This window comes from Acinonyx jubatus, chromosome X (assembly GCF_027475565.1).
Source record: "Acinonyx jubatus isolate Ajub_Pintada_27869175 chromosome X, VMU_Ajub_asm_v1.0, whole genome shotgun sequence".
Lineage (NCBI taxonomy): Eukaryota > Metazoa > Chordata > Mammalia > Carnivora > Felidae > Acinonyx > Acinonyx jubatus.
Window position 1 is genome coordinate 122,971,303 of NC_069389.1, and position 11,077 is coordinate 122,982,379.

Genomic DNA, 11,077 nt, shown 5'->3' on the forward strand with positions numbered 1-11,077 from the left:
AGCCCGACGTGGGGCTCGAACCCACGGATCGTGAGATCATGACCTGAGCCGAAGTCAGACGCTCAACCGACTGAGCCACCCGGGCGCCCCTAAGATTTTATTTTTAAGCAACCTCCGCACCCAACGTGGGGCTCGAACTTCCAACCACGAGATCAAGAGTTGCACGCTCCATCGACTGAGCCAGCCGGGCGCCCCACAAGTCCACAATTCTTTCTTTAAAGAAGCATCTGGGAAGGGCTCAGCTGGGTGGTCCTGCCCGAGGGTCCTTCGTGCGCTCACCGTCCAGCTGGGGCTGGAACAGTGTGGAGTTGGAGCAACTTAGAGCTGCGTGAGCATCTCTCTTCACGGGTCAGAGCCCTTCCATGTGGTCTGTCCATGAGGGGCTAGCTTGGGCTTCCTCACAGCATGGCAGCCTCAGGGAAGCTAGAGGCCAGAAGACTGAATATCCCTGCCAACAGGGCCGAAGCTGCATTGCCTCTTCTGACCCAGCCTCAGAAATCAGGCGGCATCGCTTATGCCACATTATGTGGATTATTTATTTTTGAGAGACAGCGAGAGAGAGAGAGAGAGAGAGAGAGAGAGAGAGCAAGGGCAGGGAAGGGGCAGAGAGAGAGGGAGACACGGAACCCCAACTGGGCTCAGCACAGAGCCTGACGCAGGGCTTGAACCCCAAAACTGTGAGATCGTGACCCGAGCTGAAGTGGGATGCTTCACCGACTGAGCCAGCCAGGCGCCCCAAATTCCACCTCTTGATGGCAAAATGGCAAGGTTCCAGAACAGCAGAATGGGAGATATTGTTGGGGCTACCTCTGAAAAACACAGTCTGCCACACACACAAGTTAAAAGGCAGAAACTGTCGGGCTAGATAAAATATGTTATTTACAAGAAGTGCACTTTTAGCATAAAGACACAGACAAGCTGAAAGTAAAAGGATGGAAAAAGATATATCGCACAAGCTCAGCGTAAGAAAGCTGGTGTGACGATATTAGTATCAGAATAGAATTCAACACAAAGAATATTATCAGAGATAAACAGGGATATTTCATAATGGAAAAAGGGCAATCAGTCAAGAAATACACAAATCTCCAAATGTAGTTGGAGTCTATAACATCTTTTTCTCAGTAGCTCATAAAACAAAGCAGGGGAAAAATCAGTAAGAATATAGATGTGAACAACACTGACAACCAAAGTGACCTAATTGATATTTACAGTATACCACACCCAACAACAAGAAAATACACATATGCACATTCTTTTCAAGGATAGATGTAACATTCACCAACATAGACAATGTTCTGGACAACAGAACAGAGTTCAAGACATGACAAAGGATAACAGCCCTACAAAGTAAGATTTCTGACCACAGTGATGCTGAATCAGAAATCAGTAACAGGGGCACCTGGCTGGCTCGGTCAGTAGAGCATGCGACTCTTGATCTCGTGGTTGTAAGTTCAAGCCCCACATTGGATGTAGAGATTACTTAAAAATATTTTTTTTAAAAAAGAAAGAAATCAATAGCAAAATGATATGTAGGAAATTTCCAAATATTTAGAAATGGAAAAATACACTTCCAAATAAGCCGTGAATCAAAGGGGAAGTCACAAGTTAAAACCTGTTCTAATACAAAAAAATCGTATTGAATTGAATAAAACTAAAAACGTAAAATACCAAAATTTGGGAATTCAACTAAACAAGCGATGAGAGGAAAACGTATAACATTCACTGTTCGTATTAGAAAAGGAAAAGGGTCCCAAATCAATTTGAGCTTCCACTTTAAGAAACTAGAAGGGGTGCCTGGGGGGCTCAGTTGGTTGAGCGTCCGGCTCTTGATTTCGACTCTTGATTTCAGCTCAGGTCATGATCCCAGGGTTGTGGGATCAAGCTCCACTCATCAGCCTCTGCGCTGAGCATGGAACCTGTGTAAGATTCTCTCTCTCACACCCTCTACCCCTCTCCCCTGCTCTCTCTCTCTCTCTCTCTCTAATAAAAAAAATTAAAAAGTAAACTAGAAAAGGAAGAGCGAATTAAATTTAAAATAAATAGAAGGAAGAAAATAATAAAGAGCAGAAGTCAAAGAAATAGAAAACAGAAAAACAATATAGTAAATATATGAAACCCAAAGCTGTCTTTGAAAACATTAGTGAAATTGATAAACCTCTAGCTAGTCTGATCAGAAAAAATGGAGAGAATACACCAATTACCAATATCAAAAATGAAACAAGTAAAATGAAAGAGAAGACACCAGTACAGATATTACAGACATTAAAAGGATGATAATAATATGCTAATACATTACAATACAACTTAGATGAAATGGATGAATTATGTGAAAGATACAAACTATCAAATTCATTCCAGAGGAAATAGACAACCCGAATAACCCCGTATCTATGAAAGGAGTTGAATTTGTAGCTAAAAACGTTGCCACAGAGAATTCTACCAAACGTTACGAAAGAAAGAACACCAGTTCTACACAAACTCTTCCAGAAAATAGAGGAAACAGTTCCCAACTCATCTGACAAGGTAAACATTATCCTTATACCAAAACCAAAGATGTTACACAAAGAGGAAACTACAGACCAGTGTCCCTTGTGAATACACACACTGTAAAAATATTAACCGAAATTTTAGCAAATCAAATACAGCAATATATAAAAAAAATAATACATCATGACCAAGTAACGTTCCTTTCAGGAAAAACCAATTGAACGATTAAGTGGGTTTAGCAAGGTCACAGGATAAACAGTCAGTATGCAAATATCAATGGTATTTTTATACACTAGCAACAGGCAATTCCCCCCAGTTGTGGGGGGACAACTGGATAGCCACACGCAAAAGAATGAACCTGGATCTTTAATCCATACCACGCACAAAATTTAACTCGAGATGAATTACAGGCCTAAATATAAGAGCTAGAAATACAGAACTTCTAGAATAAATCATAGGAGAATAGCTTTGTGACACTGAATTAGGCAAAGGCTTTTTAGATAGGATACACAAAATACAAACTGTAAAGGAAAAAAAAACTGATAAAATTCGATATCTTCAAAACATCTTAAGTTGGTTTTTTCTTTTTTTCTTTTTTCAAGTAGGCTCCATGCCCAACATGGAGCTTGAACACACGACCCTGAGATAAAGAGTCATGTGCTCTACCAACTGAGCCAACCAGGTGCCCCTAAGGTTTTTGTTTTATTTTAAAGAGATGGTTAGGGGCTGGCTCAGTCGATAGAGCACGAGACTCTTGATCTGAGAGTTGTAAGTTCCAGCCCCACCTTGCAGGGTAGAAATTACTTAAAAGAGACTGTAATACAGTGACAAGGCATACTGGCAACACAAAACATATATGTTAAAGAACTTGTATCCAGGGGCGCCTGGGTGGCTCAGTCAGTTAAGCATCTGACTTCAGCTCAGGTCATGATCTTGCGGTGTGTGAGTTCGAATCCCACATCGGGCTCTCAGATGCTGTGTCTCCTCCTCTCTCTGTCACTGCCCTGCTTGCACTGTGTATGTGTGTGTGTCTCTCTCTCAAAAATAAAGAAACATTAAAATTTTTTTTAAAGAATTTGTATCCAAAGTATATTAAAAGTGAGGAGTGCCTGGGTGGCTCAGTCGGTTAAGCATCTGACTCTTGACGCTCGGGTCATGATCTAACAGTTCGTGACATTGAGCCCTGTGCCGGGCTCTGTGCTTCTCTCTGTCTCTCTGCCCTTCCCCTGCTCGACCTCTTTCTTTCTCTCACTCTCTCTCTCTCTCTCTCTCAAAATAAATAAACATTTTTAAAAATTCAAAACACATTGAAAATGAAAACACTCTTACAACTCAGCAACTGAAAAAACTTTCATTGGCAAATAAATATATGAAAAGATTCTCACCATCATCAGTCATAAGTAAAATGCAGAATAAGTTCCCAATAAAATACTGTTGAAATGGTTAAAATCAGAGAGGCAGAGTAGTGGACCTCATCAACTGACCCAGCAGCCTCAGTTCTAAGGATTTACTCTGGAGAAATTAAACCATGTGTGTCCGTGCGTCAGATCTCATTAAGCAATTTGTGAATTTGATTGGCTATTAATCAGACCTCAGAAAGTCTGATTTTAAAAAGCGAGGCGGGACGAGGAGCGAAGTCCTTGCGTACGTCGTGGCAGCCAGAGTAGTGGGAGCGCCGAACAACGACGCAGCCATAAGTGGAAGGGAGGCGAGCAGAGGAAGAAGGGTGGGTGGCGGTGGCGGTGGCGGGGAAAGGATGCCGGAGGCTCATTATGGAGCGAGGTGGCGGCGATTACCCAGGCAGTCCCTGGAGGCAGGTGAAATCAGGTGCCCCCGAATAATCGGCCACTTTAAACCACGCGCCTGGGTAACTCGGACCAAAAAGGAGACGCCTCCTGCCGGGCTGCCTTCCCCTCGGATGAGGACCTCGTGGTCATCCGGGGACAGAGGCCTCAACTGCTCACCTGTCTTCTACGCCCCTGGTCCTCAGCCCCTGCGAGGGGTGCTCCCCGTCCTGCGGGGGACCCTGCACCCCCCAGGCTTCGGGGCTCCTCGTCCAAGTACCACTCTCCTCTGTCCAGAAACTTGCGAGCAGGCTTGGTCTAACTTTCAAAATGACTTATTCACTCTCGTTCGGGCCTCAGGTGAGTGGACGCCCTGTCTTGCCACCACCGTTGGCCCATACACATTTCGATACATGTGCACACGCACGCACGCACGCACGTCGTTTTATTAAATGTATCTTTGGCCCTTTTGATCCCATCCACTGACCCAATGCCCTTTCGCCCCGTTGGAGCCTCTGCTTGTCACTTCAGCAGGTGTCAGTGCACTTACTCTCCCACGACCCTGCAGGATCTGCCATCTGCAGGGGGACCCCATCAGGACGGACGCCCAGCTGGGGCAGCTCGCTCCGTCGCCGGACACCGGGGCACCTGTGTCCCCTCCGGCCTCTGAGCAGATGTTCTCCTGGGTGTTCTCCCGGCCCCATCACCCTTACTCTCCACGTCCTCGGCTCCCTCGTCTCTCTCTCATCCCTACAGTGTCCTTCAAGGGTTTATTCCGGGCCTCAGAAACATCCTTCCTCTCCATTCTGTCAACCCGTTAACGGGGTCCCCACCTTTGGCCCCTGTGTGGTGGCAACAGTCTCCCCTGGCCTGCCGGCCCCCAGCCTTCTGGGCACAGGCCTGGGGGCAGGGCCCGGGGCCCCGCGCCCCACACCCCCGTGGCACAGGGCCGGAAGCACTTGCTGTTTGTTCAGCAAAGCGTTCTGATTACAGAAAGCCAGTGAAGAGCAAAGACCCGGGGCCTGCCAGCTCTGATCACCTGCCCACCCCAAGGCCTCCTGTCTTCTCCTCAGACATGGGGCTGGGGCACACACGAGCCCACACCTTGGCCACCCACAGAATCCTTTGTGCAGATGCAATCCTGCAGGGATGGGGGGGGGCGCGTCTGCTCAGTCCTGCCCCCGGCCCGAGGCCCGCTGGGGTAACTGGCCAGCCACGTGGTCAGGGCCTTCTCCGGTCCTTCAGAACCTGCTTCTCAGTGCTCCCTGGGGAGAGTGTGGGCCCATTCGGCCACCCCCCCAAACATTTCTCAGGGATCCCCCCTGTCTCCTCCCCAGAGCCCCTGCCCATCTGCCTGTCTCAGGGAGGAGCGGTGTTCAGGTCAGTGCCCGGCTGTCAGTTCACTCTGCCCAGAGGACAGGGGCTTCTGGGTAACCAGGGACCATCTCTGCTAACTCATGTGGCCCTGACGGTGACTAAGCCAGTCAGCCTATCCATGAGCTGGGGGGTGGCTGGGGCAGGGGCCTGCCTGAGGCCTCTCACCTCTGATCAGCTAGTCCCTGCAGGTGACGGGCCTCGGCCAGCCTGGCCCAGCATGTCACCTGGCACAGCACCCGGGGCACATGCGCGCCAGCCTTGGGGGCTCTCAGCTAAGGATCCAGACTCTCTCCAGGATGCCCTCTGGCTGTGGTGGCTTCTCAGTTCCTCCTGAAAGTCCCAGCACTTGTTCTGGCTGAGCAGGGGCGAGCTGTGCGTACGGACTCCCCATGATGTCTGGTCTACATGTGGACACAAACCCTCCCTTGCCTCTGGGAGAAAACCAGTGAGGAAGGGAGGGGGCTTCCCCAACATTCTTACCCCGGGCTCAACAACAGGAAACAAGGAGCGTAGGGAGCAGAGATGGCCGAGGAAGTGGCCTCATGGCTCAGGGGCCCCACCCTGCCTGTCACTTCTCTGCTGGGATCCATCCCTGCGTGGCCTCGCTCAGGTCCCGGCAGAGGGACCCGTACAGAGCTTCCGGCCCTGGCCTCCAGCGCTGCCCTACGTGCAGTGAGCTCTTCACCTGCCGGTTCCAGGCCTTTGCCCAACTTGTCACCATGGTCCGCGTTCGGGTGTTGGCTTCCCCTTTAAAGGAGGGAAAAGCCGAGGCCCCAAGAGCTGGGCAGAGCCTGCCCAAGGTCACACAGCTGGGGCAAGACAGGACAAAGGCTGCTCTGCAGGTGCCTGGATTCCCCCCCACACCCGGGGCAGACGAGGGAGGTCCCATCCCTTTGTGAGGCCCCAGCCCAGGGGGGGACAGAACGAAAAAGGACGTGCTGGGTGTGGTGTGACTCTCTACCAGGGGCTCCCTCGAAAACGCTCTTCTATAATTGTGCCCAGAACTCCACTTCTACCGTTTTTGTTGATCTGGAAGGCAGTAGAAAGTGGTTTCTTTGCTTCTATGTTATTAATGGCAGTGTGGTTACAGGGGAGAGAGTGAGGATGTTCCTGTTCTTAGAAGGTGTGGCTGAAGCCTTCAGACGTGGGCTGTCAGCATTCTGCAACCTGTTTCCTAGCAGTGTGTGTGTGTGTGTGTGTGCGTGCGTGCACGTGCTCGCGAGATTGTGCGAATGCACGGCACGTGTGGACGTAGTATGTGCGCTGTACGTGCAGCGTGCAGGGGTGCAGTGTGCGGGGGGGCGTGGTGCATGATGGCCGTGCTGCCCCCTGGGCCCTCTGGCCAGGAAGAGGAGGACTCAGTGTCGGCCGGACTTGGGCCTGGTCAGTGTGGAGCTGTGTTGGCCTCTAGCCTTGTAGGTCATCAGAGAAGACAGACAAACAGGAAAACGGGGCCAGCTGGGCCCAGAGCCTGGCCCTGGGAGGCCTGCAGGCCACTGCCTCGGGCCAGGCCGTGCAGGCCTTGTGCGAGCCAGGCCAGGGTCCTGGCAAGAGCAAGAGCGGGAGAGGGTGGGGAAGAGGGAGCCTGGGATGGGAGGGAAAGGCTGGGCTGGGGCGGGGAGGGATCCTGAACGCCGAGGACAGGAGAGAGGGGGAGCCCAGCCCGAAGCCCCTGGCAGGGAAGCCCCACTGTCAGGCCGTCCACACAGTGTGGGAACACAGGTGTTTATCTGTGTCTATGTCAAGTGTGTGTGCCTTTGTGGGCATATGGCTGTTGCACACACTCAGGCGTGTCTGTGTCTGTGCGTGTTACAGAGAGAGAGACAGAGATCTGAAGCCTCCTCCTCTGACGACATGTAGCTGCAGGTGGGGCAGGAGGAGGGGGGTGTCCCTGGCCCCCACAGGACCCTGGGGAGGAAGCTGGCTCTCACAGGGGCACATTAAGCCCTGGCTTGTACCCACCCCACACCCTCCCTTCCTGTGCCTTAACTCCGGCAGCCCTAATTGAGGAGGGGCGGGCCCTTCATAGGCCTGGGAGGAGCCACCACTCTGTAGTGGGGACTCCACACGAGCTCTCACCCCTTCCTCCTTGCCCTGGCCCAAGAGGGACAGCAGGAGCCTGGCTGGGGAAAGGAGTCAAGCTGTGCCACGAAAAAGCTGCGTGATCTTCAGTCAGCCCCGCCTATCTCTGGCCTCAGTTTCCCCACTTATGAAATGGAGCTGAGCTAACTGATCTCCCACAGCCCTGCCACCTAGTAAGGTGGGCCCTGTGGGGGCAGAGGCAGGCAGGGGTTGAGGGGGATGGCCAAGCTGAGGACCCGCCTGGGAGGGTCCAGGCCCTCAGGGGCTGGGGGGTAGGAGTCTTGGGGACAGACCTGGGAGGGCAGGGACAGGAAAGGCAGCACAGGAGGCCAGGGGACTACTTCCCGCTGCCACAGGCAGGAGGCCAGGAGAGGCACGTGGGGGAGGAGAGGGAGAGGAAGTCCCCTCCTGGGCAGGTCACTCCCAGAGGCCGGGCTGGGGCGGGGCAGGCGATGGAGAGCAGATCCGAGCTCTCGGGCCACCTTCCGTGCCTGCCACTGCCCAGCTGCCCGGAGCCCAGACGGCCCAGCCAGGTAAGGGGCTTCGAGGGGCCCCGGGGACATGCCGGCCTCTCCCTGGCCAGCCCCAGCCCTTGGATGGCCACCTCTCCTGGCCTCTGTCGGGCCGCAGGGGGAGGACACGGTGAGGGGGAGGGTCTGCGTGTCTGCTCCAGGTCTTGTGGGCTGACGAGGTGGGTCCTAGGGCTCGTGTGTCTGTGTTACCCTGCCCGGTACTGAGAGGGGCACAGCGGGCCCTGAGGTTCACGTCTGGCTCAGGGGACCAGACCTCACCAACCTTGATCTGGCTAAGGGTATACCCCCCCGAACCCCATCACGGGAACACACACACACGAACGCGCACACGCGCACACGCAGCTGCACACAGGCTGGATCCCCACCCCCCCCACCCCCCGCTGCCCCCCCCCCACACACACACACAGACCTGTGTAGAAATGGGGCAGTGGGACTGGCCCCTCGGATGAGAGGCTGAGTGCGACACCCTGTCTCCTCCAGGCGCTCAAGACACCTGCCCAAGCTCCACCATGCTTATGGCATCCAGCAGCACGTCTGGTAAGGCTCCAGCCCCTGGGCCCCTACCCATCCCCCACCAATCCCTCCACCGGGATGAGCCAGGTAGGTCAATCGGGGTCGGAGGAAGCAGAGAAGCCCCTCTTTCAGACATCTGCTTCACCTGCCTCTCCAGGCTGCCGATGTGGGGAGGGGAGGGGATGGCCCTGCGAGCTCCCGGGGAGCAGGGGGGAGGTTGGGAGACTGCGGCTCCCGGGACACTGGAGGGAAGCAGGAGGCCCAGCCGGAAGGCTGCTCAGGCCACTGGCTCCGCCTCTCCCGTTGGAACTTCCTCGGGCCCAGGTCCCCCTGCAGAGCGCGCGCCCTAACCTGGCCCTCTTCCTCCACCCCTGCCCAGCCGTGCCCCGGCCCCTCTCTCGACCTGTTCCACCTGGCAACGGCAGCAAGGAGGAGCTGTCGGACACCCGGGACCCACTGCTGGCCCAGGCGGAATTGGCCCTGCTCTCCACAGTCTTTGTGGCCGTGGCCCTGAGCAATGGCTTGGTGCTGAGCGCCCTAGTGCGCCGGGGCCGGCGGGGTCGCTGGGCGCCCATGCACGTCTTCATTGGCCACTTGTGCCTGGCCGACCTGGCCGTGGCTCTGTTCCAAGTACTGCCCCAGCTGGCATGGGATGCCACCGACCGCTTCCGTGGGCCCGATGCCCTGTGCCGGGCAGTCAAGTACCTGCAGATGGTGGGCATGTACGCCTCCTCCTACATGATCTTGGCCATGACGCTGGATCGCCACCGCGCCATCTGCCGCCCCATGCTGGCATACCGCCACGGAGGCGGAGCCCGCTGGAACCGGCCGGTGCTGGTGGCCTGGGCCTTCTCGCTCATTCTCAGCCTGCCCCAGCTCTTCATCTTCGCCCAGCGTGACGTGGGAGACGGTACTGGGGTCCTTGACTGCTGGGCCCGCTTTGCTGAGCCCTGGGGCCTCCGAGCCTATGTCACCTGGATCGCCTTAATGGTGTTTGTGGCGCCTGCCCTGGGCATCGCTGCCTGCCAGGTGCTCATCTTCCGGGAGATTCACGCCAGCCTGGTGCCGGGGCCGGCAGAGAGGGCCGGGGGCTGCCGTGGGGGGCGCCGGACAGGCAGTCCCAGTGAGGGGGCCCGGGTGTCAGCAGCCATGGCCAAGACCGTGAGGATGACGCTGGTGATCGTGATTGTGTACGTGCTGTGCTGGGCGCCCTTCTTCCTTGTGCAGCTGTGGTCGGCGTGGGACCCCGAGGCGCCCCGGGAAGGTGGGTGTGGCTGGGGCTGGGGCTGGGGCTGGGGCTGGGGCTGCGGGGGGCCGTTTGCGCTCGGCCGCACACGCACCTTTACCCCCACCGACGCACGTGCTCACGTGGACTGCCATTCCCTAGGGGCAGGAGGGGCTGCCGTGCCCCTGCACGGGCACTCTTGGCCCCAGCCCGGACCCTTCCACGCCCACAGGGCCCCCCTTCGTGCTGCTGATGTTGCTGGCCAGCCTCAACAGCTGTACCAACCCCTGGATCTATGCCGCCTTCAGCAGCAGCGTCTCCTCTGAGCTGCGCAGCCTGCTCTGCTGGGCCCGGAAACGGGCCCCCCCCAGCCCGGGACCCCCCGAGGAGTCCTGCGCCACCGGCAGCTCCTTCCTGGCCAAGGACACTTCCTCCTGACAAGCCAGGCGGCGCCTTCCTTCTAGAGGCTCTGCGACGCTCAGCCACCTACCTGGAGCTGGCCCCGGGAGCCCCTGGGAAAAGGGGTCCCTCTGGGACTTGGCCGTGGCACTAAGAGCCAGAGGTCAGCTCCTTGGTGCTGGGTGTGGGGACAGGCTCCGGCGGCGGCAGCGCGGTGGCACAGGGCTCCCACCCCAGCCGGTGCCTTCCCAGAGACGGAGGTCCCAAGGAGCCCAGGAGGAAGGAAAGGGGGCAGGGCCTCGCTCGCCCCCCTGGCCCTCCCCTCTCGCTCTCCTGAATAAAAGTTCCAGCTCATTTTCCACCCAGTGAGCCTCCTTGCATCGGGGTAACAGTGGTCGTAGGGCAGCGTGGAAAGACCTTCTGAGACTGCCCCCCTCAACACACATGCACAGCTCGGGAACCCCCCACATGGGTGCAGGCCCCAAACCACACAGTCTGGGCAAGGGCAACTCGGTGCTGAGCACCCGGCATCTGACCCTGCCACCGCCTGTGCAGCCTCCCGAGACAGAAAAGGGGCTCGCACGGAGGAGTCAGCGCACAGGTCTTTATAAACAGCGGCCAACGCCTGCCCACCTCCACCAGGCTGGCACCCTCAGCTGAGGCAGAGAGCAGCCTGG

At 55.9% G+C, this 11,077-nt stretch overlaps 1 protein-coding gene and 1 non-coding gene across 6 annotated transcripts; one reads left to right on the top strand and one right to left on the bottom strand.

Annotated features, from left to right (window-relative positions):
- Positions 1 to 85, bottom strand: TRNAR-UCG (transfer RNA arginine (anticodon UCG)). Its single transcript has one exon. It is a non-coding gene; the product is annotated as a tRNA-Arg (tRNA).
- A 5,545-nt stretch (positions 86 to 5,630) lies between these two features.
- On the top strand, positions 5,631 to 10,761 carry AVPR2 (arginine vasopressin receptor 2). 5 transcript variants are annotated; one of them, XM_053201881.1, is made up of 4 exons: positions 5,631 to 5,651; positions 8,744 to 8,800; positions 9,156 to 10,040; positions 10,234 to 10,761. In XM_053201881.1, exons 2-4 carry the CDS (start codon positions 8,773 to 8,775, stop codon positions 10,437 to 10,439), a joined length of 1,119 nt encoding a protein of 372 aa, XP_053057856.1. In that variant the 5' UTR covers positions 5,631 to 5,651; positions 8,744 to 8,772; the 3' UTR covers positions 10,440 to 10,761. The 5 variants fall into 5 exon arrangements, with proteins under 5 accessions (XP_053057856.1, XP_026909035.1, XP_026909033.1 ...); XM_027053234.2 differs by lacking the exon at positions 5,631 to 5,651 and adding an exon at positions 7,783 to 7,908; XM_027053232.2 differs by lacking the exon at positions 5,631 to 5,651 and adding an exon at positions 7,893 to 7,908 and having other exon boundaries at positions 8,744 to 8,863.
- The last annotated feature ends 316 nt before the right edge of the window (positions 10,762 to 11,077 follow it).

What these genes read in the sequence shown, in the direction of transcription:
- AVPR2 (XM_027053232.2), top strand. Translation starts at nt 8,773, where the DNA reads ATGCTTATGGCATCCAGCAGCACGTCTGGTAAGGCTCCAGCCCCTGGG. An exon ending in CCTCCACCGGGATGAGCCAG is followed by an intron (nt 8,864 to 9,155) that starts GTAGGTCAATCG and finishes ACCCCTGCCCAG; the next exon opens with CCGTGCCCCGGCCCCTCTCT. An exon ending in CCCCGAGGCGCCCCGGGAAG is followed by an intron (nt 10,041 to 10,233) that starts GTGGGTGTGGCT and finishes CCACGCCCACAG; the next exon opens with GGCCCCCCTTCGTGCTGCTG.